The sequence below is a fragment of the Myxine glutinosa genome, chromosome 1, assembly GCF_964187855.1.
Source record: "Myxine glutinosa chromosome 1, kmMyxGlut1.1, whole genome shotgun sequence".
In the NCBI taxonomy this organism is placed as follows: Eukaryota; Metazoa; Chordata; class Myxini; order Myxiniformes; family Myxinidae; genus Myxine; species Myxine glutinosa.
The window spans coordinates 233,387,512-233,414,968 of NC_136261.1; the positions used below are offsets into that span (position 1 = coordinate 233,387,512).

Sequence of the window (27,457 nt, forward strand, 5' to 3'; positions counted from 1 at the left end):
TCCCCTTGTTTTTTGTGTTTTGTGTGTCGGTTTGTCTTTTTGTGTGATTAATGTTAGCTCTTTCACGAGCCTCGATCTTGTATACAAAAAAAATAAAAAATAAAAATAAATATATCACCGTGTCTTCCACAAAGAGAAGGCGAGCTATCGCCGGCACTCTGAACAAGTTGTGGCCAGGCATGCTCTTCTCCTCTGCCGTTATATACGTCCTCCTCGGCATCTTTTTCCAGAAGAGCCCTGTCTCGTCACAGTTGAACATTTGCTGGGGGATGTATCGTTCGGCTTCTATCAGTTCGGAAAAAGTTATAATAAAATCTTCAGCTGCCTTCACATCCGAGCTTGCTGCCTCACCATGCCTGACGACGGAGTGAATGCCGGTCCTCTTCTTAAAATTATCAAACCATCCCCGACTGGCTTTGAATGACTTCCGATGCCTTGTCCGTTGATGTTCCCGCCGCCTGCTGCACCAAATCCCCGTAAATGTCTCGGGCCTTCTCACACATGATGCTCTCGGTCACGGTATCTCCTGCGAGCTGCTTCTCCGTCAACCACACAAACAACAACTTCTCCATCTCTTCATGGACAGAGGTCCGGAGCTTTGAAATAATCGTAACGCCCTTGGCTGGCGGTATAGCCTTTATCGACTCCTGCTTCAAAATCGTACATATCGTAGAAGTACTACGATCGTACTGCCTCGCCAAGTCGACAACACGCACACCTCGCTCATGTTTTTCGACGATTACGTGTTTTATATCCAAGCACATCATCCTCTTCTTCTTCTCAGCACTGCCCTTGGCACTCAATTTCTTAGGACCCATGTTTAAAACTAAGAAATTTTCCAAAATAACCAAAATGCGAAAACAAAGCAACAGCGATATACGGCAGAGATGCTTGCACGGCAAGATAACCACGTGACCGGAACCCACCTGGTGGCGGGTGGCGTAAGCTCGTAACTCAGATCTCGGCTCGCATCTCAAAGCAAAAAATCGACCGAGCGACGGCTCGTATCTCGGAAAACTCGTAAGTTGGTGCACTCGTAAGTCAAGGTTTCACTGTATAAGGGTTGTTGCGTTCTGTATTAGTGGAAAACAACTGCTGCACGTCTACAAAAGTTATTGCCGCTTCCTCTGGAGATGGTCCGTCAACTTGACAATGCTGTTTGTCATGGAGTGGTGGCTTTACGAAATTCTGGCATGAAACAGCGTGCTATTGCTCGGCAGTATGGCATCACTCAAGGTCAGGTGTCAAATATCCTGAAACAAAATGCTCAGAGGGGTGTCCCTACTCCAATACCGAGGCCAGAACGTCCACGCAGAACCACAAGGAGAGATGATCGCCAGCTGCACCGGTTAGTCCGCAATGGCCGTACCAAGTCAGCTAATCGGCTTAGGGCTGAGTGGCAGCAACTGATAGATGTGCCTGTATCCAGAAGGCTAGTCAACCAACGACTGGTTCAAGCAGGCTACCGTGCCAGGCGTCCCCTGAGAAAGCCACGCCTGACCAGACAACACAGCCAGCGCCGATTGCAGTGGGCCAGAGAGCACCGTCAATGGCAGCCAGGACACTGGAATCACGTGACCTTCAGTGACGAGTCTAGATCTCTGGTCTATCGTCAAGATGGCCACGTCCGAGTGCGCAGACAAGTGTATGAAGCCCACAACGAAATTGTATAGTGCCAAAAGTCCAAGCTGGAGGTGGTGGGGTGACCGTTTGGGCTGCTTTTCATGCAGGGGGCAAAACTGACCTGGTTGTTCTGAATGGAAAATTGAAGCAGTTCAAGTACAGGGTCATTCTGGAAGAAACATTGCTTCCGTTTGCTCATGCAGCCTTTCGAGGAAACTTTGTCTTCCAAGATGACAATGCACGGCCTCATCATGCTCGCATGATCCAACACTTTCTTGCTGACCGTGGTGTAGAGTATATGGAGTGGCCTGCCATGTCCCCGGATATGAATCTGATAGAGAACTTGTGGGCAGAATTAACGCGTCAAATCGACAACTTAGACCAGCAGCCTGCCTCTGTGCGTGAATTGCAGCAGACTATTGTCACTGCATGGCAAGCGATTCCTGTCCAAACCTTGGCAAATCTCGTGAACAGCATGCCTCGACGTGTACGTGCTCTCCTGAATGCTCGTGGGGGTTACACGAAGTACTGAACTGTAATTTTACTGTCCGTAATCCCAGTCATAATTTAGCTTTGGTTTTTGTTGAAAGAAATTTTGGCTAATGTGCAAAATAAAGAGATACTTCTGGAAAACGTACAGAAGTTTAACACAGTACTGTCCGTGAATTGAGTTCGATATCAGTTTACATCACTTTCAAGGATCAATTTATTTGCTTCGAAATGTCAAATGTGGTTTTTGTTTCTTTTAAAGGTCACATTAACAAAATCTAGAATAATTTCAACATAATTCCAATGAACGTTTGGTTCTAAGTCATCTTGAAAAGTAAGTTCAACCCCACAAAAAAAATATTCCATATTAAATGCGAAGTCTGTATATATATTTACCAGTTACTGAAGTTGAATTATTAATAATTTTCCCCCGAATAAATGGTTAGATAAACATGTCATTCATTTATTTATACCTTCTTGTACACTGTAATACAAATGTCAAACAATCAATTGACAGAAATATATATATATCTATATATATATATAAACAGAAATCGGGGGCTACTTTTGACTCACCCTGTATATGTGTGTGTATATATATATATATATATATATATATATATATATATATATATATATATATATATATATCTATATATATATATATATATATATATATCTATATATATATATCTATATATCTATATATCTATATATATATATCTATATATTTTGAAATTATATATAATATGTATATATATAATTTTTAAATTTATGTTTTTAGATTTTTTTTAGATTTGGAATATCTGATATTTTTATATTTTAGTAATTAGTATATGTAACATTTTTAGATTTAGAATTTTTTTTTCGAAAACTCATGATACTTTGAAGTTATTTGAGAACCAACAAATACATGTCAGCCTAAAATAGTTCTTCCCATTTATATTTTTTATTTCTTCCTACTTCTTGTGGTCTCTTTCCTCTTCCACATCTGACGATGAGATGTCTTCTTCACAATGTCACTTCTTCTTCCCAAATCTTCACAATGTCTTCACACATTCTTCTCTTCACCCACCACAGGTAAAGTACAAGGATGACCTCAACTGGCTCAAAGGCCTGGGATGTCTCGTGTATGATACACCTGAAATGCTACGTCATCAGTCCTGGCGCCTTTACAATGTATGTGGAAGACACGCACGCACCTGTGTACACAATCACAAAACACACACACACACAACAAACAGAAACAAATACAGCCTTAACAATTGAAAAAAAGACAAAATAAAAATATAACGCGAAATACAGTATCAACAAATATACACCAACAACTGGGAGAATGATAAAAGAGCAGGAAGATATATATTTTAAAAATCGAGTTGGACAGATTGGGCATGGACCAAAGAAGGCTCATTGGAATGGATAAGAAGAGGTCAGTTCAACTGGGATGGGGAAGAAATTATAATAAATGGCCAAGACCAAGAACACTACATGAATGGCTTTAAGAAGATGTCATGACTGAGTCAATCAGACAGGTATAGGTTTTGCAAGGTGGAAACACAAAGGACGAGCCACATCCTATTAGGATGTAAAAAAAACTCATGTCAGAACAGCTGTACACATGGGCACAACAAAGTGTGTCGAGCAATCCACTGGCATATCTGCAAAAACCTCAATATCCCAGTTTCAGAAAACTTATGGACACAAGTAATCATTGAAAACAAGGAAACAAGCAATCAAAAAAACAAACAAGCAACATATGACCTGATGGTCCCATCGAGCGTGAACAAGAAAACAAAGCATTGCGACCAGAAAGAAACAAAGTATGTACGTACAAAAGGAAAAGAAGGCGTTGTTCATTGAGCAGTCAGTACCCAGTGATTTTGGCCAAAACAATGCAGAAATCAAGAAAATGACCAAATACCAGGATCTCAAGAATGAAGTGAAAATATCTTGGAAGCTGAATAGCACCGAGGTTGTACCTGTGATCACTGAAGCAATTGGAACTAGAACAGCACTCAGTCGAGAGCACAAAACCACGGACTGGTTGGCCATATCACCCAATGGTGAAGACTCACTTAAAAAATTCTAGTAGCCGGATCCGAATCCGAATCTTCACCAAAATCTAATCATTTCGTCCTTGGCACATACGTTACATCTCTGCCAAATTTCGTCCGAAGCCGTCCACAACCTTTTGAGATATCTTGTTCACAAACGGACAGACAGACAAACAGACAGGGGTGAAAACATGACCTCCATCCACCTTTGGTGGAGGAGGTAATGATAAAGGAGAACCTCACAGAGATCTTAAAAATCATCCCGGGGAATATTATGACCAACGAACTTCAGTTGGAAGCTGTCTGGGGCTCAGTGCCGGTACTAAAATAAGACCTTGAATCAAAACTTTGAGAACTAGAACGGGTACTCGGTAGAGCACATACCTCTGCCAGGCTGAACAGTTTATGTTTTGTATCCGACTTTTAGGCCGGATCTGGGTCCGGATCTGAAACAAAATCGAATCGGCTTGTTCGTGTCACTTACCCAACTCAACCACCAAGCTTTGTCATAACCCATCCATACCGTTTTGAATTATCATGTTATATATCATCATTTTGGCCCATTCTCTCCATCATTTTGGCCCTTCAAATCTTCCCCATCACCCATCCCTTTCAAATCTTCCCCCTTGCCCCTCCCCTCCAAATCTTCCCCATCACCCATCCCTTTCAGATCTCCCCCCTTGCCCCTTCCCTCCTAAACTCCCCCCACACCCCTCCCCTCCGAGACCCTCCCTCACTCGTCCCCTCCTCGACTCCCCTCTCACCCCTCCTCCTCAAAGCGTCCTCCCCGCTTCTTCCCCCTTCCAACTTTCACCTTCATCTCCCTCAACCTTCTGCCTCACTCTTCCCCCTCCTCAAATAACACCTCACTGCGCCTCACCCAATCACCATCAAAACTTTTGTCCGCCCCATTCTTCCCTTTCTCCGAGCTATTCTGAAATCTCTGACACACCTTCAACAGCTCTCCCTACCTCTTCCTCCTCTTCCACATCTTACCCTACCGCCCCCCCCCCCCCCTGTTCTGTATCCGATGCTCCCCCTTCCTCTTCTTTAACAGTATGGACCTCAAACATCCGGGGCCTTCGCTCAAACTTGACTGATCTCTCCATACAGGTTGCTTCTGATAAACCAGACGTGATCTGCTTAACAGAAACTTTCCTCCTTCATGATGTCTCTGATTCCTTGGTATCTCTCCCAGGTTACTCCCTCCTCTGGTATGATAGACCTGAGCCTCGTCCTGGAGGGGGAGTTGCTATCTTTATAAAAAAAACTCTCTTCCTCACTCGCCCTGCACTGCCCTCTCTCCACCTCACCCCCAGGAATACCTTTGGCTATGGCTTCCCCTTCGCTCCCACCTTTTGTTCATATGTGTGTTGCACCGTCCACCAAACAGTGATGACTCCATCTACATCTCGCTGTCTGATAATATGGACCAACTTCTATCTACCCATCCAAACTCTCTCTTCCTCATATGTGGTGATTTCAATTGTCACCATGCCAGTTGGCTGGGTGTGGGTTCCTCTCTCACCAGCCATGGCTCTTCAGCAAAGGATTTCTGTGACTCACTGGGACTGACACAATCTGTCAATTTCCCGACCCGGATCTCAGTCAACGGAGCATCTTCTCTTCTGGACTTGGTTATGACAAACTTCCCTGAAAATGTCTGCTGCTCTTCTTCTGCTCCAATCGGCTCATCTGATCATGTGCTTGTTAAAGTGGACATCTCTCTGACCATTCTCAGAGAGCCTCCTCAGCGTCGACGAGTCTGGCATTTCACTCAGGCCAACTGGCACGGTCTTCAAGCAGCCATCAATCATCTGGACTGGTCTCCCATCTCTACTGCCTCTGACATCAACTCATCCTGGGAATTCTTCCAAAGTAAATTGCTCTCTCTCATGCACAGATTTATCCCATCTCGTCTTCAGTTGTCATCCCCTTCCTCCCGTCCATGGTACACGGAATCTTGTGCTGAGGCTATTGCCCAGAAACAACTTGCTTTCGTCTCCTGGAAAGCAAATCCAACGGAAGGAAATCTCATTTCCTTTCACAAAGCCCGAAACAAGTGTGTGTCCACCCTCAGGAGAGCCAGGAAACAATATCTCTCCGTTCTCAGGACAGAACTCTCTTATCTGTCTCCCTCTTCCAAATCCTGGTGGCGTCTGGTCAAATCTGTTTCTGGTGTTTGTTCCCCCTCCATCCCCTCCCTCACCTCAAACGGCCACACGGCTGATTCCCCACGTGAAAAAGCTGAATACCTCAACTCTGTGTTTGCCTCAAAATCCTGTGTCCCAAACCCATCCCTCTCTGTACCCACCATACCCAGTCGTACCCAGCTGCTCCTGGACTCTGTGTCCTTTCCTCCTGACAAGGTGGAAAAGTTTCTGTCAACCCTCGACTCCGATTCTGCAACTGGACCTGACGGCATCAGCCCACAGGTCCTTAAATCCTGTTCTTCCGCTCTTTCACTCCCTCTCTCTGTTCTCTTCACCCTCTCTTTTGCTCAAGGTCATCTGCCATCTGCTTGGAAATCTGCCAACATCACCGCTTTGCACAAAAAAGGTGCAAAAACAGATCCCAGCAACTACAGACCAATCAGCCTTCTCCCAATTATCAGCAAAGTCATGGAATCCATCATTGCTTCAGATATGAAATCTTTCCTCTTCTCCAATGGCTTGATCTCTGATCATCAATTTGGTTTCAGACCTGGTCACTCTACTCTGGACATGCTGCTTCTGCTTTCTCAACAATGGATGGAGGTCCTCAATGCCAAACAGGAAATTAGAGCTGTCTCCCTTGACATATCACGTGCCTTCGATACGGTCTGGCACCCCGCTCTGCTCACCAAACTCTCCTCTTTTGGTATCCATGGAAATCTCCACGCATGGCTGGTGGACTTCCTCTCTAGTCGTAGTCAACGTGTGGCCCTGAATGGGTTTCTCTCATCTCCTCTTCCTGTTCAGGCTGGAGTTCCACAAGGCAGTGTTCTGGGCCCTGTGATTTTTCTGGTCTTCATCAATGATCTCTCTGACTCTCTTGAAAATCCTCTGTATCTCTTTGCTGATGACTCCACTCTCTGTCGCTCCATTCTTCATCCCTCAGATCGGCAGTCTGCAGCCTCCTCACTCTCTGCAGACCTGGACAAAATCACAGACTGGGCAAACAAGTGGAACATGTCTTTCAATCCTGACAAATCTCACACTCTTACGATGTCTCTCCGAAAAGACCGACTGGACAACCCTCCCATCCACTTTCTGAATAATACTCTCCAAGAAGTTCTGTCACTCAAGCTTTTGAGTCTCACGATCTGCCATGATCTTTCCTGGGAAAACCACATTTCAAATCTGGCCTCCAAAGCCAGTCGCCGACTGGGCATCATCCGTCGTGCGAAGTCCTTCCTTGGCACACCTGAGCTCCTCACCACATACAAGGCTTTCATCCGCAGTTCAATGGAATACTGCTCTCCCCTCTGGGCTGGTGCACCTGCCTCACACCTAGCTCGTCTTCACGCTGTTGAAACCAAAGCATTCAGAATCATTGGAATCTCTCGCGATGAAGCTAACTCCAAGGGCCTCTCACTCACTCACCGCAGGCAGGTTGGTGGTCTTTCCGTCTTCTACCGGCTCCTCTCTGGCCTTGCCCCCCCCCCCCCCCCAGCTCTCTCTGGGCTCTGTCCAGCAAATTTTCCTACAGGTCGCACAAGATCTGCCTGCAACCCTCTTATGGTTAAACTGCCAAAATCAAGACTCTCTGCTCACCTTCACTCCTTCATTCCTCTTTTCTCCCGCCTCTGGAACAAACTCCCTCACTCTCTTCAATCCCACTCCACCCTCCAGGTCTTTAAAACAGCTGTTCACCACCATCTCTTATCTTCCCCCATCCAAAACCTTGATCTTTTCTATCCCCGCTAATTTCACACCAATTCCACTTTTTTGAAATACCAACTTCTGTCCTGGAAGTCCTTGGTGTCCTTGTGTTTGATACTTCTGACACCCCCCTCCCCCCAAGCCCTCTCCCTCCCACACATCTCCCTGCTCTTAAATGTTGTGTGCCCTCAAGTGTTTGTGTGCTTCCCCTTCTCTTGTCTTCCGCTCCGTCTTTTTATGTATTTTGTTTGTCTGGTTGATTTGTTTGTGAAATAAATGTCAGCTCTTTCACGAGCCTCGATTCAGTATACAAAAAAAAATATATATACAGTATATATATATATAAAGAAACAAATAAAAAAATTTTAAGACCTCGTATCCAGATCCAGATCTTCACCAAAATCGAATCAATTCGTCTTTGTCACATTGAACCTGTCCACCAAGATTTGTCCGAATCGGTTCATAACCTTTTGCGATATCCTGCTCAGAGACAAATAGACAGACAAGGTGAAAACCTAACCTCTGTCCACCTTCGCTGGCAGAAATATCAAGAAAACTTCACAAACTGGTCCATGAATCGTCATTCCTTACCAAAATGGACGTGGATACTTCAAGACCTGGGAGGACTCCGTTCCTTTTACTGAAACTCGCATATGGAGAAAACAACCGACACACACACACACACACACACACACACACACACACACACACACTCACACACATACACACACACACTCACACACGCACACACACACACACACACACAAACACACACTCACACACACCCACATACACACTTACACACACAAACACACATACACACACAAACACACACTCACACACTCACACACATACACACACATACACACACACACACACACACACACACAAACACACACTCACACACTCACACACATACACACACATACACACACACACACACACACACACACACACACAAACACTCACACACTCACAGACACACACTCCAAATATGGTGAACAGGTAGATATGGAGAAATGTCCAACTAAAGTACATGGGCTGAACTTATGTAAATTAACCATTTTATGTTTAAAACATCCATTTGAATAAATGTATTTTACTTGTTCTGTTGTTTTCGAGAGGTTTCAGGTAGTTTATGATGTCATTTTTACAAGATACCAGTGAATTTAATTATTAATTCAATTGATCTTTCAATGGAATTTTCTGCCTATCTGTTGTTTGTTTTTTAGTACAAATATCCCCAGGCTGCAAAGGCTTCACGTGACCAGGTATCAACAGTGCTGCAAACACCTGTTTACAGAACTCTCCAGGAACTGAAGTCCCACTTGAGTGAGGCAAGTTACTCTTGTGTGTGTTTGTGTGTATGTGTGTTATTGCAGTGGATACATATGTGTGTGTTTGTGTGTATGTGTGTTATTGAGGTGGATACGTGTGTGTGTGTGTGTGTGTGTGTGTGTGTGTGTGTGTGTGTGTGTGTGTGTTTGTGTATGTGTGTTATTGAGGTGGACGCATATGTATGTGTTCGTGTGTGTTTTTTATTGAGGGGGATAAATATGTGCGTGTTTGTGTGTGTTTGCGTGTATTATGTTATTGAGGTGGATACATATGCGTGTTTGTGTTTGTGTGTGTGTGTGTGTGTGTGTTCATGTGCATATGGGTTATTGAGGTGGATACATACGTGTGTGTTTGTGTGTATGTGTGTTATTGAGGTGGATACATATGTGTGCATGTGTTTGTGTGTGTATGTGTTTGTGTGTGTTTATGTGTGTGTGTTATTGAGGTGGATACGTGTGTGTGTGTGTGTGTGTGTGTGTGTGTGTGTGTGTGTGTGTGTTTATGTGTGTGTTATTGAGGTGGATAAATATGTGTGTGTTTGCGTTTGCATGTGTGTTTGCATTCGCACGGCTGTGTCTGTATTTGTGTCTGCATTATAAAAAATTCCGTTTTCTTGATCCAGCATCTATTTTTGTTATAAATCCTTCCATTTCTCAAGGCACTGACCTTCGTGGGCTAAAACATTGTGATGGCTCAGCTAGTGATCTTGGCTGTTGGGCCCATAGAATCATCAGAAGAATAATGAGATAATATCCAGACTGATATTCCAGCCATTTTATCCATGACAGCTTTTGTTGCTTTACATTACTTTTTAATCCAGTTACAAATAATTATTTATCTTCACGATAATTGTGACTAATATGGATATGACGACGTTTATTCTGCCATTGCAGATTTCCTATCGAGCAGCAGGCAAGGAAGTGCAGAAGAATTATACAATCGTGCCAGATGCAGTGTCTATGGTTCAAGCTAAGCAAGCTCAGGGTCTACAGAGCCAGGTGTGTGACCTTTTTTGTTTGATGGTCTCTTTCTGAATAACTTTGATTTATAACCTATGTTTCTCACCTCAAGTACATTTATTGTCTTTAATAAATTGTACGCATTACTATTCAATTATTTTTTACTGCGTAGCCCATCGGGCAGAGCCGTCTAGAACAGTGTTTGTCTGTCCGTATGTATCTATGTATGTCCCCTCAAACGTATACCAATCAGAGCTGAGAATCTGTTCACATGACAGGGTGATGCGATTACGTCTGATGTCATTACGGCGTACGGCTGCTGACTTCACACACCACCATTTTGATTTATATGCCGTTCATGGTGTTGGTGTTGGCTTAGCGGTTAGGGTGCCGGCTTGGGATCCTAGGATCCTGGGTTCGAATCCCGGTCGATCACTGAATTAATGCCAGGGGGGTTGACTCAGCCTGTCATCCTTCCGAGGTCGGCAAATTGAGTACCAGCTTGCTGGGATGAATGATCACGATGTATACCCCGGTTTAAGAATAGGTACACCGTATCCCTGCGCATCGAAGAGCGTGACCAAGGGTTGGCGTCAGGAAGGGCCATCCGGCCATAAAAACATTGCCTCAAAAAGGGAACCATGATTGTCATGGGGCCCGCAAGGCTAACCTTTGGGGTCCTAGGATCCTGGGTGAATGGCCTTAAATCCCTCTGGCGGGGAAAATGGCCTTAAAACGATCATTCATTTATATTCATTCATTCATTCATGCCGAACATATCGTCAAACCTGTCATATATCACAATCGCCATGTTCTACCTTTACGCTTTTCATTCAGTGTGAAACACAAACAAACCGATTGTTAAAATGATCATCAAATATCGAAAGCATCGGCGTTACGTCTCTTCCAACAATACGCTACGTGTAGGCCTTAGGCATTATGCCTCATTTTCGGACCATTTCAGACAAATTAAGCCCAGGTTCCTTAATACAGTAGTGTATCGTTTCAGTTGTATCGTTTTCGTAATACGAAGAATAATATCGTAAAAAAACAATACCACTTTAATCCCAATGTCGTGAATGGAAAGTTAATGCATTGAAGCGGTGTATGGTTCATGATCAATGATGAGCGGTGTTCAGCACTAATATTAATAACCAAGGAAGTAAGGAATTAGCCTCGGTTTTTTATAGCAATATCATTTTTGAAATAATGACAACGTAATGTTAATATTATAGTAAAGCTATTCGTCACACTAATCCCTTCGTAGTGACTGCAAACTTACTGGAAGTTAAAATATATCATGTTCTTCATATTAAAGAAGCCGCAGTTTTGTGTCCGTTTTGTCATTACGTCTATGATGTCATTACCACGGCTGACTGCAACGACCGACATTTGAATTTACAAGTTGGCCTACACCGGCTCACTGCGGGAGGGGCAGGAAGGGCCATTCATCTTTGGGGTATAATATAGATTATAGTCGATCTATTGTCAGGTCTCAAGAACTTTGGGTGTTTGTTCATTTACCAAGGTTCTTGTGGAGAGATCGCCAAGTGGTTTAAGCATTCGAGCAAGCACTCCATTCAAAACCCTTAAGGAACGGCTGGCTTGGCAAGCGCTAGCTAGCTGTTTGGTAAATGAGCACACCTCCAACCCATGTGGGGTATATGGATTACAGTAGGTCTTCGCTCAGTTCTGTAAGTAAAACTTACCTCACGGATGTCGGGATTCCTCCAAATTTCTTTGTTTAATGTTATAAACAGCATTAGTGATGGTTTGAAAAGCGAATAATATGTGTTTGTGGTTTATAATATTTTATTACAAGCCCGACTACGCTGCTGTTAGACTTTTGTTCTTGTTTATTATTGCTCGTGATTTGTATTCCTTTCATTTGTGGTAGTCTGGGTTGTGTCTGATACTTTTGCTTAAATGTGAAATGTCTTCATTTTGTTATTGGACATATTGGTTTTGGAAGCATTAATTGTATTTGACATTTCTGGGAAACTTCACATAAACTCATAGTTAGTCCTTCACATTATGTCTGGTTATTTGTGAATTTTGCAGTCCACGTACACGGAGGTGGCACTGAAGGAGAGGCCTCAGTATACCTTGGTGCCTGACAGTCCCGCCTGGAAACACTTGAGTAATGTTCGACATCTCTACAGTCCTGTAAGTAGTTTGGAGGGAGGAAGCTCAATTATTAACAATTGTAGCATGAACAGCTTTTACCACATTATGCACTATTGAAATGTGCATTTATTTCATTACACAAACTTCCTATATTAAAATGACATTTGTGGTAAGGGGATTAAAGAAATAACTAGAAAGTATCCCAAAATGTGAAGCCCGTCCATGTCCGCTTTGTACTCGAAATATACTTGACAAAAACAACAGCTGAAAGAAAATAATGTAAAATTAATTAATTGGTCTTCTCCATATTTTCATAATAAAGGTTTGTTGAAAAATTGATAACAAAAGCTCAAATGGTTAATGAAAATGTTGTGGCCTGGACAAAACAAAACGGTCATAAAACAGACAAACAAGCGGTCATCGACTGACACATGCAAAATCAGTCGCCGTGACGTTGACCTTTGGACCTTAAAAACAATACTGTAGGCTTCTAGATTTTGATTGGAGAACCAATTCAGTGACCCAATATGCAAATTCTGTTCAAATTTCAAGTCAATCAGATGAAAATTGATGATGTTATGAGACTTTCGACCCTTTGACCTTTAGACCTCGCAACCAATAAGCTTCTGGTTTTTGAATGGTGAACTAATTCAGTGACCAAATATGTAAATTCTGTTCAAATTCCATGTCATTCAGATGAAAATTGAAGATTTTATGAGACTTTTGACCTTTTGATCAAATCATTAATTACAGTACTCTTCTCCATATTCTCATAATAAAGCTTTGTTGAAAATGTGATGACAAAAGCTCAAATGGTAAAAAGGTAATGGCCAGTGCACGCACGCACGCACGCACACACACACACACACACACACACACACACACACACACACACACACACACACACACACACACACACACACACACACGCATGTGCACGGTGGCAAAACTCCATCTCCCACTGCGTGGGTGGACGGGATAATTATTGAGTATGACTTAGAACATGGTTCATAAAGGATACAGGTAAAATCTTCATATAATGGACAAAAAATGCCATTGCTATTCTAAATTTAAAGATCAATTGACTTGCACCATAATTATCATTTCTTTGGAAATACAACTTTTACAATTATGCTAATTATACACCTCGACATATTATTTGGTCATTTGATTAATGTTTCATTGCATCAGTTGCATTTAAAATCCCTTCAAGCAATGCTTCCTGTTGTGACCATAAAAGGCTGCAAACACGCTCCGTTGGGAATAACACCAGATCTATCTCTAAAATGCAATGGATGAGAAGCAACAAAAAATATTCAGTATTAAGCTATTTCAGATGAAGATTAATTTAAAATTTCAATGCTATTTGACTTTCCATATTCTCTATTCAAACTTGCCTTGGTGTGAAGATCAAAGCATGAAATTACAACTTTGAGGTTTTGTCAAGATATAGAGGAACAAACTGATTATTCCATGCAGTGGTTTTAAACAGGCAAACCAGAAACTGATTATTGAACAAGGTTAGCGAGAATAGAAAATTATAGTTACTAATTATGAGGGAATTTTTATAATGTCAAAATTTTTTTTTTTTATAATTATGAGGGAAGATAGAAGATGCAGGGAATTATTAAAGCTAAAGTAAAGTAGGGAAAAGGAGTTTAAAATTTTCAGCAAAAATTCAGGGAAAAAAAAAAAAAAAATTCAGCAGAAAGTTAAAATGTGGATCGAGTTCAGCATGTTGCAAATTATTTAGGAGTGATTCTTTAGCGGTGTGTTAGTTCAGTTCAACGTCATTGGTTCTCTGCCTACAATTAAATATCAAAGGAATGTTCAGTTTTAATTAAAAAACAACAACATGTTGATGCACAAAATGGTTTCGTTTTGAGGGTTTATTTTGATTTTTATCGATTTATATTTTCAGGATTACGTAATTATTAGTGTGTGATACCTCTGGTATTATTATCCACGAAAAACATAACTGTATATGGCCTTCCTCACTTTCAACCCCTTGCATTATGCACTGTGCAGTGTGCACTGAATGCCCGAAGCAGCTTTTCACAGAGATGTAAATACCTCCTTTACTCATTGTGTTTTAAACACATTGATGGAACCCTAATAAATTGTTAACCATCATTTTTGTGTCCCCTTTCTGTGATTTTTGCTTATTAACGATATTCATTTCACCTATTAACATCAGTTATATATATTTCACTATTTTAATAGTTAATTGTTATAGTATATACAGTATATATATATATATATATTATATTATATTATATTATATTTAAATTGTTAATATACAGTCACGTGAAAAAGTAAGTGCACCCCATGTAAAATTTTGGACTTTTTCAACATATTTCAACATACAGCTATTTGATCTTCATTTCAACAATATTGAAAGATAAAGGTGATATAATATAACAAATATCATGAAACATTTACATTTTGTTGTCCATTGTATAATTTAAATAAACATAAATGCAAATTTCGCATGTGGAAAAAGTAAGCAATGATGCATGGAAGGTATCAATGGAAAGCTGAGGATCTCCTCTTAATTAGTAAACCACATGTAAATTGTCAAAATAAATAACCTTTGCATATTAACCCCTTGAATTCGGATTACCTTTTTTTTGATACGCACTGTATATATATATTGCCTATTAACGTCGGTCTGAGTGTAACCTGAAATCGACTTTAATCAACATTTACTGATAAAAATTGAATTCTGCCAGGCCTATCTTTGACTCTGTAATGTGGGTTGAGGTGTGAGATGTTTATTCTGAAAGTTTAGTCAAGTAAAAAGGCAACAAGTATTTATATTTCACCTCATTAGACGTTAAAATCTGTGGAAAGATCCCGAAAGTTCGGGAAATTTCCAGTTACTTCCGAATATTGTAATATATCGTATTGATGAGACATTCTCGTGCCACCTGGTTACAGAAACATATAGGATGTAGAGTAGTTAATAATACATATATGAGTAGTTAATAGAGACAGTGACTTTCGTGAATGTCTTTCTCTGAGTATATATGAATGGTAAGGCAGAGAGAGGGGGAGAAGAAGAGCCAGTCGATCATTTGCATTGCTGGGTACAGTGCTGTACGTGTATCGCTTGTGCTACATCTTTTAAATAAATGCAAGTTTGAACTTTTCCCATCTGCCAGTTTGATATCAATAAATTGAGGAACCTTTGGGTTTTGTGACACAGCAGAGTTTTTTGTGTAAATTATTGCACACCTTTACTTATTTTTTCCTCATGGTGGATGAATTGGTGAATGTGTGCAGCCTGATGCAACCGCAGAGATGGCTATGTCTGAGAGAGCATCAATGCCACATTAAAAGTGGTGCCACATAACATCCCCTTATTGATATGATGTGTGACTTTTATTTTTGTTTCCATATTGTAGAAGAAATATCACGAAGAGTATGAGAAGACCAAATCAAAGTATGTCCTGGTCCCTGATTCTCCGGCTGTCTGCATGGCCAAGAAATCGTACATGAACGCAAGTGATGTAAGGTCATTTCTAGTTTCTCCTTTTGATCGTAACCTCCATTTTCTTTTGTGTATTATTTTCTTCATTTCGTAAAGATAAGCTTTGATTCAGCTCCAATCCAGTTAAAGGACGTTCTTAACATTAACTCAGAAAGTATTTGACAGCACAGGTCTCTTCCAATGTCTTATCTTCCATCAGTTAACTTTCTGTTGTGCATCTCCTCTTGCCAATTCTTAATCCAGCTGCGCTACAAAGAGGCCTACGAAAATGCAAAAGGCAAGTACTTTACAGTGCAGGATGCCAAGGACATTGTTCACCATCGCAAGGTCACAGGCGATATCAGCACTGTGAGTGTCTTCAACTTGCTCTTCCTATTTCTTGCACTCGATTCTCTGCACTTGATATTTATTTGAACTAGAAAATGTTAAGAAACATGCAACATTCCTCCTTCCTAGGTGAGGTACAAGGAGAACTATGTACAGCAGCTGGGTATTTGGCATACCATCCCAGATAGCCCTGAGATCATTCACCACAGGATTGTTACGGATAACGTCAGTGATGTAAGTCCAGCATGTTTTTCCTTCACGCCTCTCCCTCACAATTTGTGCATCCTCCACATTTTAACAGCTATTGCTTTTCTCGAGTGAAGTCAGTAAGCCTGATATATTAGCTTGTGGGTGCCAATGATTAAGTGATTTTGTCACAGATAGAATGGGCATGGCAGATAAAACTTGTTTCTCAGAATATAGGCAGCAATAAAAATATCGCATGTGGCACTTCTGTTCCTGGCTCAACAATAGTGAAGTAGCTTTCTTTTTAACATGTTTCGCTCTCAGTGGAGCTAATTTCAATACGTGTATTTTATTTAAATGCCCATTTATGCAATTTAGAACTTGGACCTGAGGAAGTCCATGGGGTAACGATGAAATTCTGCCTGAGACAAAGTCTACTCTTTCATATTGTCTGCATTAAATCATGTTGCCAAATTGATTTGTACTTAATACGATGGAGTATTAAGTTCAAATTAATTTAGGTTGTGATTTTTTATTCTTTGAATTACATACGGTTTTGTTTGTATTGTACAATTCTATAAACGCGTGTGTTTGTGTGTGTGCGTGCACGCGCCCATGATTTGTAGGTGAAGTACAAGGATGACCTGACATGGCTTCGAGGCATTGGTTGTTACGTGTGGGACACACCAGACCTGAAGCTCGCCAAACATAGCCAGAATCTCTACAGCAAGGTCACTGATCTCATTAAAATCCGAAACTGCCTTGTAAATATTAAATAAAATATGACTTTTAATCGGATAAACACCCTTGTTTGTTTCACAAACCATTATGTCCACTATTAAAATTAATTAGTATTTACTTGTGTTATCTTCCTCTATTTTTTGTGCATTAATTGGAAATTTTATTTTCCAACTGCTGAACGTTTTTATTTGTCACAGTTCAAATACAAGCAAGATTACGAAAAGGCCAAGGACAAGTTTACAGAGGTTACTGATACACCATTGTACCAGCTTGCCAAAAATGCTGGCAGGATCTTAGACCAGGTAAGCATGTCCTGAAAATGCCCCTTCATCATGCAAACTTCCATTTATTTTCTTCTGAATATGCATATTATACCTATATAAATGTAGGTTTAGCGATTGTGTCTGAAGCAGATAAACGTCATAACTACAGCACATATAATGCTGAATGATACGTCATTTAAGACCTCTTGGTTCCAGACGGTACATGTGGGTGTACACATATTGATATTCACACAATTTTGAGTTTTGTGCTTTTTTGTGGCTAGCACACATGAGTGGTGTATAGGCTCAAATTCGCTGGTTTGCACCACTAACGGAACAATTCAAAATGTTACGTGGAAGGGGGGAGGGGGGATCCATATCTGGACTTTGGTCAGTGTAACATGGTCCGTGTGTTTCGAGTCGGTTATATTAACATGTAACATGTCGAAGCAATTCAATCCTTTTATTGAACTCAAAATGCAAAACTCAAATAATAAGATCGTTTATTACATCACATGTGCGGAAAGATTGTGTGGTACAAGCACCACACCAATCTCTGGATATGGTAGAAACCCTCCACCACTTGTATACGGAACTCAAGATGGGTGTTACATAGCCCAGAGTGTCAGCGCAGGACAGCTTCGATTTTATCATTACTACTCCCTTTGTGGGTCACACGTCAAACCTCAGTTCATCTCATTAATGCTGGTTTGCATGCAAGCTAGGGAACAACATATTCTTAAAAGGTTTGGCCAACTTTCTTACACACCTGTAAATCCCATCCGGCCCACCCAGTGAGAGCGAACTTACAGCTTTCCTTGACTCGGACATAGACACCGACCACTTGAGTGGTCCGGTGACATTCCTTAGCTATTACACTGCACCTGCCTGCCAGTTTGTTCAGCATAAACTGCTGCTGAGCACAATTATTTGATTTCATAGTTCAGTTTCATTATCTTTATTCTAATTAGAATTCTTCTTATTCATATTAGAATTGTTTAATAATGTCTACTCGACAAACAGGAACCTATCAGTAGGTCATTTGTTACACGTGACTCTGGGGAGGCAGTATGTGTAATTTGTAGACAAGGTAGATACAGTAAGGTTGTAAAATGTCTGACTTTCTGTAAGGTGAGGCCAGGCCAAGAATTTGAAGTTTCAAGGCACATTTAAGCGGCTCGATAAGACGTCACAATCTGTCTGGCCAATGTGTGTGAGCCATGGCAGTGAAATAAGCTGCAGTGCTTGGAAGAAGACTGGATGACTGTTTTTTATTGGGGCCACCCCATGGGTGGGATGGCCTGGAGTATGGACCAACCTAAATTATCGGCAAACCAATGAATTATATCTGGCCTTTGATCGCATGATTCGTACCGTTTATGATAGCTTCTTGTCTACCCTCTTCCCTGTACTTTTAAATTACAAATAAACCCTTGAAAAGGTAACGAACATGGTCAAGACATCTACTTCTCGTGCGTGTGCCGTCAATTTCATCTCAATTTGGCGAACTTTTGGAACGCTAAAGGATAATAATTGAACGCAGTGCAGTAAGAGACTGTTTGGCCATTTTCCGGGAAAAAAGGCCCTGGCGCTGAGGCATCTATATTATAAAAGGAGCTGTGTCTGTCTGTCTGTCTGTTTGTCGTGTTATAACTTGAGAACGGATTAACGGATTTCAATAAATCCAACTACGGTGGATTCGGGTAACTCCCGGGAGTGTTTGTGATTCAAAATTTCTTTTTTTAATTGGTACATGGAAATGCGTGTCAAAACTGCAAATGCCAACATGCGACGTTGGTTATCCCTGCACGTAGAGAAGGATCTTCCAGGAATTAACTTGAGACTGGATTTCAATGAAACCACTCTCAGGAAGTAAACAGACAAACAAACAGACAAACACTTATCCCTCTCCCTACAAAGATGTTTTATCCTTCGAAAGAAAATAGAGAGGGGAGGGGGAGGGTGAAAATTTTTGTCATTTTGAACTTCCTCTTAGTGTGTTGTTGTATATTATTTGCAATTCAGCATCTAAAAAACTGTGATGAATATTCCTTTAACACTCTCCCTATACATGTCCTAATTTTATTTTTCCCCATTTCTTTCATTGAATGTCGTTTTTAACACCAAACAACAACATCCTATTTTTTTTTCAATTACGCAACGATTGGTGTTCTCGTCAGCGAAGCGACGGGTCTTATATGCTAGTACTGAGTTAACTGAGCCTCAGACATGGCAATAATATAATTACAAACTATTGAATCAATTCCATCCAACATATAATTACATTTTTGTCCATTTACTTCACCAAGGAACCTTAACAGTCTTAGTTAGTGACTATTATGCAGACTTGGTGTTGGTTTTTATACTTCTACAGTTGAGGACATGAAGAAGACAGGGGGAATGGAGGTCTGACAGTTGGCATGGGGGATGTGTGAGGTAGAGGCAGATAGGGGACAGAATTGGGAAGAGGGGGTTGAGGCTCTGAGGGGGGGTTGGGGTTGAGAACTTGTTGAGGATCGAAGAAGAAGAGGGGAGCGAGGAAAAACAGTTATGGTGGGGGGTGGAGAGGGTGACAGAGAGCTTGGAGAGGGGGTTTTACGACTTGGGGTGGAGAGGGTTTGAAGCCTTGGGGTTGAGGAGTTGGGGCTGGGAGGATGGGGTAGGGGGAGGGTTGGGAACTTGAAGTCACATTTTAAACTACAAAGGGGGATTTCCGTGGGTCCGTGCTGTTATGCTTTCCAAGGACATTTTTAGCAAACTCCCTAAATATTCCACACTGTATTGGGAACAAATTCCCTTACAACAGCACAGTGTAACCTGGTTATCTGCTCATCATTATACATATGAAGTATTTTTTGTGATACTTTCAAGCTATTAATTGATTCCTTTTCTGATGCTGCTTTCTTACAGTGTATATTTTCACAATTTAGTCCATAATGATTGGAGTGTGTGACAGCTCAGGTGGTTGTATTTTTGTAAAACTTCAAGGCTTTTGCTAAAGCCTTACCTTGAGCATTGTGTTCCCGCAGTTGGCAGAATAACTAACCCTGCTATTGTGATTTGTGTTTCTTGCAATTCTGTCCTCATTTAGAAATTATACAAGGCGGACTTTGAAAAAATGAAGGATAAGTACCAAACTGTGATGGAGGAACCGAGGCACGTGTTGGCCAAGAAAATGAAAGAACAGTACAGCCAGGTACCATTGCAATGTGCACTGTTAAACTCCATGGCATCGATGTTGCACTCCAAGATGCCGTGACACTCCATGAATGCTCTTAGCTGCATGCGAGTGGCTCCAAATATGCGGGTCTTTGGCCTGCCTCTCTCTCTCTCTCTCTCTCTCTCTCTCTCTCTCTCTCTCTGCTTTCCTCCTTCCTCTTCTTTGCCACCAGCCCTTGCTTATACCTGCATGTGACCCCAATGCCTTTGCCCTCCCACACCCTCCCACTTGTCGCTGCATGTCTTCGTCGATGTATTTAGTGCATGTACAAGGTGATGCAATGGCAGGTGGCAGAAATGCTGCCTGGAAGTGCATAGGCCAGACATCCTGCAGGTGAGGTTAGTGTATTATCTACACAATGGGGTATGCTGGTCTCCCCTGGCTTCTGTTGCTGCCCTCCAAGCCTTTGCAATTGTCAGATCGTACTCTTATCCCACAATGCGTCTATGCACACGGAATTGCTATCTTTAACATTGTTGCTGTGAGGCGTTTCCTTCTTTCTTTGCTTGTTTTCATTTCCATTTGTTGTTACAAACAAAATGAAAACCACATTTTTCACACACAAAGACATGTTGTAGCACCACTGTTGAACATATTTTGTAAGCATGATTCTCAGCTTGACAATTTCTGTACCATTTGCTTTCCATCTTCAATGCCATGGCTTAAATTCCACTTTCATTTCATGTCATCTTCCAGTCAATTGTCAATTGCATTTGTCATAATATAAATGGACAATTATTCCGTTGGTGATTTGTGACTGTTGTAAATGATTTTGCAAATTTATTTTTGTCCGGTTTGTAGCGGGTGTATAAGCATGATCATGAACAAGAGAAGGACAAGTACACGTCGGTCTTCGAGACTCCAGAAAACCTTCTGGCACAGAAGGTCAAAAAACTCGTCAGCCAGGTGAGCTCCCAGTGATTATTAATTGCTCACTTATCAAGTCCTGTATTTTATTAATAAATAAATAAACAAATAAATGTGCGTCAGGTTTTCCCAGCTCTTCATCAAAACTCTGCTGTACTTTTTTTTTTAATTGTCGATTGAATTACCATCAGAGTAAATAAGTTGTTATCGCGTTTTCCATCAAGCCGTTGAGTTTGGGTTTGATCCATCATATTGTCGAACTTTACAAAAACGACACCTCCAGCCTTCTCTGTTGGGACGTGCCGACGTGCCGACCTGCAGATGGTGAGCTAAATCCTGCTGTCTCCTCTGCATTTGGATTTTAGATGTTAAATATCCCAAAGTAGTTTTCAAAAAGTGTGTGCCATTGTCTGTCAGTATTCTACACAAGTTCCCTGCTTTTGGGTGAGCTGCATCCTTGTGGGAGTGAGAATATGGATGTAGCACAGGCATGATGGGCCAAATGCATTTCTCTTGTTTCCTTCTTTATGTACTTGGATATTTAGCCATGTTAATTTAATGATTTATTGAGAGACATTGAAGTTTAATTTTGTTATAATGATATGTGCTGTTGCGATAAGTATGAGAAATGATAATTAACTCGGATGTGATGTATTTTTCTGTCTTACAGAATGTTTACAAAGCACAGTACAACAAAAACAAAGCAAAGTGGTACACACCGGTTCATGACGCCTCCTTCCAGCTCCATATGAACAAAGTCAAGGACATCTTCAGCAATGTAGGGATTGTGTTCTGAAGATGGAAATTTGAAAAAAAAAAGAGTACAATAGCTAATTAGAAGAAGGTATTCCTATTAGCTGAGTTACATACTGTTGTTTGACCAGGTCATACACAAAACGATAAGGGAGGCACGTAACAGATCAGGAGATTTGCTTTAATCAGTTGACACATGTATGCAAACAAACAAAAATGTAATAATGTACATGCGCTTGCAATATATGATTCCAAAGCAATGAAAGTTAAAAGTATTTACTTGTGTTTTTATTCTTCTTCATGTGATTTGCATGATCTTTGCCCCGATCATGCTTGTCTAGCTTAAATACAAGGAGGGGTACGAGAAGACGAAGGCACAGGTGAACATTATGCCGGATGCACGAGACATCATGGCTAGCAAGAAGGCATATCTGTTAAACAGCAACGTGAGCATTTCTTTCTTATTGTTACAACGCTCTACACTACTATCTCTATATGCAAACCAGCATATCATGCAATAATATCCATCTTGTCCAACCCTACATCCTACCCTACCCTTCCTTCCTCTCCACTCCCCTTATTTGTTCAAGTTTCATTCGTTTTATACCGTGTATCCTTCTCCCCCAACCCCCAGCCCTCTCGCTTCCACAGATCTACCGACGTCCATGTTCTCTACTGTTGTTGTGCTTGTATGCTTTCCTCTCTCTCTCCCCCTCTCTTGTCTCCCACTACCTTTATTGTATGTTTTATGTGTCTGTGCATGGTTTCATGTTTAATGTGTTAGCTCTTACACGAGCCTCGATTATGTATACAAAAAAAAAAGTCTCCCTCTATTTTATCCTTCAACCCTGCTTTTGGTGCCCCAGAAGTCGCCCTCTTTCTATTGTTCCTTTTGTTGTGTTGCGTCCTGATCCGCCCAGTGTTCTCACTTTTCCACAAGCCTTGACCTTGTATACAAAAAAAACAAAAAGATAATATTACGAAAGCATTATTAAACAAGAAAGAGCAATCAGAGATTGCAGACCCTCGCCAGGACGTGTTTTTAGTGTTTTTTAAAAGCTTTTGTGTTAAAACAAATATGGCGGCTGAACCATGTGACCAATGATGTCATTATTATTTTTTTCTCCACCAATTTATCCCTAGATGACACTGAAGAAATTTAATCTTGATTGGATGAAGTTTTGTACTTGCCCAATTGTGACGTCATAATGGAGGCACCTATAACATTGTCATTAACATATATTATTCCCCATGGAGAGTTCTTTATAAGGAGCCATGTCTCAATTTTTTCTTGCAGTGCTTTCGGAGATATAGAGGTGCAAAGTTTTTCAGTTTTTCCAAGATGGCGCCAATACCATGTGACTTATGATGTCATAATTATCATTTAAAAATTCCACAGGAGGAGTTGCACCTATGGTGAAAATTTCCTGTCTATCAGACCAACAGTTGCAGAGAAAATCATATTTATTCTGTGCGGACAAACAAACAGACAGACAGACAAACAAACAAACAAACGAGAAAACGTCATGCAGAGCACGATACTTGCAAAATCCACCCCCCCCCCCCCCCACCCTCCTGCCCCCGAAAAAAAGGTTGCAATTCATCCAGCAAATTGTCCATTTCATCAAGATCAAAATTGACGATCTTGGTCAAAGCTCAGGTCAATAGGATGAAAAGTGATGATTTTTAGATGAAAATTGATGTTTTAGAAGTTTGACCTTGAGTTGGCCTTTGACCTTTTGACTTCAAAGATAGTTGGTTTCCCAAGTTAGTGACACAATGTGCAAATGCTATTCAATTTCCAAGTCAATCGGATGAAAATTGACGGTTTTTCAGATGAAAATTGATGATTTTGCTAGTTTGACCTTGAGTTGACCTTTGACCATTTGACTTAAAAAATAGTTGGTTTCCCAAGTTAGTGACTCAATATACAAATGCTGTTCAATTTCCAAGTCAATCGGATGAAAATGGCGATTTTAGAAATTTGACCTCCAGATGACCTTTGACCTCAAAATCAAAATGCTTCTCAATTGGGACGACCTCTACAACTTGGTGAGGTTTCGTGACGATCGGTTTAGAATTGTGACCTGTAGGCCGGTGACAAACAAACAGACAAACAGCCAGACAGACAGACAGAGAATAATGCACAAGACCAACCAATATATTTTAAAATCTTCGATTTTGCAAGTAACAAACGGACTCAAATGCAATACCCTCTCCTCAGGTGAAGGTAATTACTGGCTGAAGTTAATTTTGCTGTAATGGGGGCACCGTGCCAGTTTACATGACAAGTAAACATTTATTTGTGAATAATTCATTTCATTTTTTCAGCATATATTTCACAATTCTCTTTGCCAATTTGTTTTTTTTGCGTATATATTTATAAGTTTAAAATCCACCACTATTTGTGTGAGCTGTGAAAGTTGGGAGTTCATGGTCAGTAGACAAAGTAACATATGTAAAACATTTTGGAGGTGAATAACAACGGTTTGTGTAGATTTATCATGCCGGTGTTTACATTGAAGAAGTTCAATCTGAAACTGTGTATGTAACTCTTTCCAGCTTGACTACAAGACGGCATATGAGAGAAACAAGGCCAAATGGCAGTGGACGATGGATCGACCAGACTTTGTGCAAGCCGCCAAGGCCTCGTTGCAGCAGAGTGATGTGAGTTGGCAATTCCGTGGTTTGGTTTGTGTGCAGTTATATAATTAAAGCTGGAAATCATGGCAGGTTCGCACTGCATATAAAATTCCTCGGAATCATTGGGTTGCTAATTCCAAGCTGTGCCCACCCAGGTGGAATACAAAATGGACAGGGAGATATTTAAAGGATGCATGCTGTCAGTGGTGGATGACAAGAACCAGATGCACTTTGAGAAGGGAGCTGATCTCTCAAGTAACGTGAGTAGCCCATCGTATTTTTGTGTGATTCAAGCATTTGCTCATCAACACAAATCGATCCATTTTGTATCACATTTTTAAATAAACTATAACGTGATGCTTGACAATTAAACATTTATTAACGCCAGGCATGTTTGTTTGTGTCAGGGTGGTGGTGGTTTTCCTCACTTGTTTTTGTTTCTTATTCTGTAAAATTAGAGACCTCGGAAACTAGAGCTTCAATTTACTTAGAGGAAACCAAGATGCAGGTCTTCACATTGGGTCTTCAGAAAATTCTCAGAACCAGACATTTACAATCTGCATAAACCACCAAGGTTTTTTAAATATTTTCAATCTTTAAGTATTTTTAAAAATATTATTATTATTATCATTATTATTATTATTCACCATGCTCGATGCAAAGTGTCAGTTCTGCTGAGCAGTTTCCTGGTTACAATTCTGTATAGGTCGCCACTCCGACGTAGGATACTCGGCCGACTGTGCAGGAATTTATAGTTTGTTCAGGGTGCCGGCGATAACTCTCTTACCCCCCAAGAAGGACACCGAGGGATTTTTAACATCTTTCAACATTTAACTAATGTCAGCCAATGGGGAGTTATACACATTGATTCCTCACTCTGCCTGTGAAACACCAGGATGACATTGTATAGCATTGAAATCCATACTAGTAACGATGAATAGCATTTGCAAACGGAGTTTCATTCATAAGTAAATGATGTTTGAATGCTCCAAGGTTGAATAATTGGGCCAATTTTGTAGCTCCTCCATGAGCCTCGACATTGTATACAAAAAAAACACCTCAACAACAGACTCTTCTTTGTTTGTCCAACAATCCATGGCCTTGCGGTATTAACCCCTAATCGAAAAAGAAATGACTAAAAGAAAGAAATGACTAACATCAATTATATACATTAACATCATGGTATTAAAACATCTACATCACTTCATTATGTCTGTATCACTAAAAAACGCCGCTTGTATTTCTTGTCTTGAGTAAAGGCGGAGGGTTGAAGGATGGGAAAGGAGAGCGGGGGTGGTGGATGATGATCTACCACTGCCTTGCTACTGTACTAACATCTGCACAATTGAGCAACTACTATCGTCATCACATTATGGATTTTAGGACAAACAGATTATCAGAACCTATCTTCCTATAACTACCACATGTTCCCAATAAATTGCAATTCAGAGTGACCTCCGTAATCCTCAAATTTTGGAGAAATATGTGAAGACATGCATATAGTTTTCATGGCTCAATCAACCCAACATATGATCAGCACTTTCACCTGATGCTTTACCCACTGAGTGCTCGGATCTAGAGTCGAACTCCATTCAAGAACGCAAATAACAAACGAAATGGCAGCCATTTGGAATGAACTCATTGCTTTAGCGATGCATTTGGGGAATGATGTCCACACAGCTTTACAATGGCCAGAAAGATGTTTTGTATCAGGATGAATGAACACTCATTTTTGAGGTCTTTTTACTTTCTGAAGTTGTATGTTGAATTGCCCTGTTCAATAGTTGGGGGCAGGCAGGGGCGTCGAGAGTGGGGTCGGGGGGGGGGGGGGGGGTCACTGCCTCGGGGCCCGGGGTCCGTTGAGGGGCCCGAGATTCTCCTGTAATTTTTTTTAAACAGTACATTGAAACCCCTCATCGGCTCATCCTCATTTCCTCTTCGTTATATTTAAACCCAGAAGCTGATTTTGCTTTCCTTACCACCCTTCTTTTATTTTTATTTTTTTATTTTTTTTTGTATACAAGATCGATGCTCATGAAAGAGTTAACATTAATCACACAAAAAATCAAATCAGACACACAAAGTATATAATAAGGGGAGCGGTAGACAAGATGGGGAGAGAAGGGGAAGCACACAAACACAACATTTGAGAGCAGGGACATTGGGAGATCTGTGGGAGGGAGAGGGCTTGGGGGAGGAGACGTGGGAATGGGGGGGGGGGGGTGGCGGTTGGGGGGGGGGAGAAGTGTAAAACACAAGGACACTACAAAGACTTCCAGGAAAACAGTTGGTATTTCAAAAAAGTGGATCTGGGGTGAAATTAGCAGGGGTAGAAAAGATCAAGGTTTTGGATGGGGAAGATAAGAGATGGTGGTGAACAGCTGTTTTAAAGACCTGGAGGAAGGAGTGGGATTGAAGGGAGTGAGGGGGTTTGTTCCAGAGGGGGGAGAAAAGGGGAATGAAGGTGAAGGAAGAGTGAAGATGAGCAGAGAGTCTTGATTTTGGCAGTTT

The 27,457-nt window shown here is 41.1% G+C and overlaps 1 protein-coding gene across 1 annotated transcript in view; it reads left to right on the forward strand.

Annotated features, from left to right (window-relative positions):
• LOC137435018 (nebulin) overlaps window positions 1–27,457 on the forward strand; it is a gene marked incomplete at its 3' end in the record, with an annotated part of 363,563 nt that overhangs the window by 307,639 nt on the left and 28,467 nt on the right. Inside the window, 15 exon segments of the mRNA XM_078785019.1 lie at window positions 3,193–3,291; window positions 9,262–9,366; window positions 10,261–10,365; window positions 12,388–12,492; window positions 15,861–15,965; window positions 16,190–16,294; window positions 16,403–16,507; window positions 17,086–17,190; window positions 17,398–17,502; window positions 20,555–20,659; window positions 21,485–21,589; window positions 22,221–22,328; window positions 22,645–22,749; window positions 24,866–24,970; window positions 25,102–25,206. Of these exon segments, the coding sequence (XP_078641145.1) occupies window positions 3,193–3,291; window positions 9,262–9,366; window positions 10,261–10,365; window positions 12,388–12,492; window positions 15,861–15,965; window positions 16,190–16,294; window positions 16,403–16,507; window positions 17,086–17,190; window positions 17,398–17,502; window positions 20,555–20,659; window positions 21,485–21,589; window positions 22,221–22,328; window positions 22,645–22,749; window positions 24,866–24,970; window positions 25,102–25,206 (1,572 nt within the window).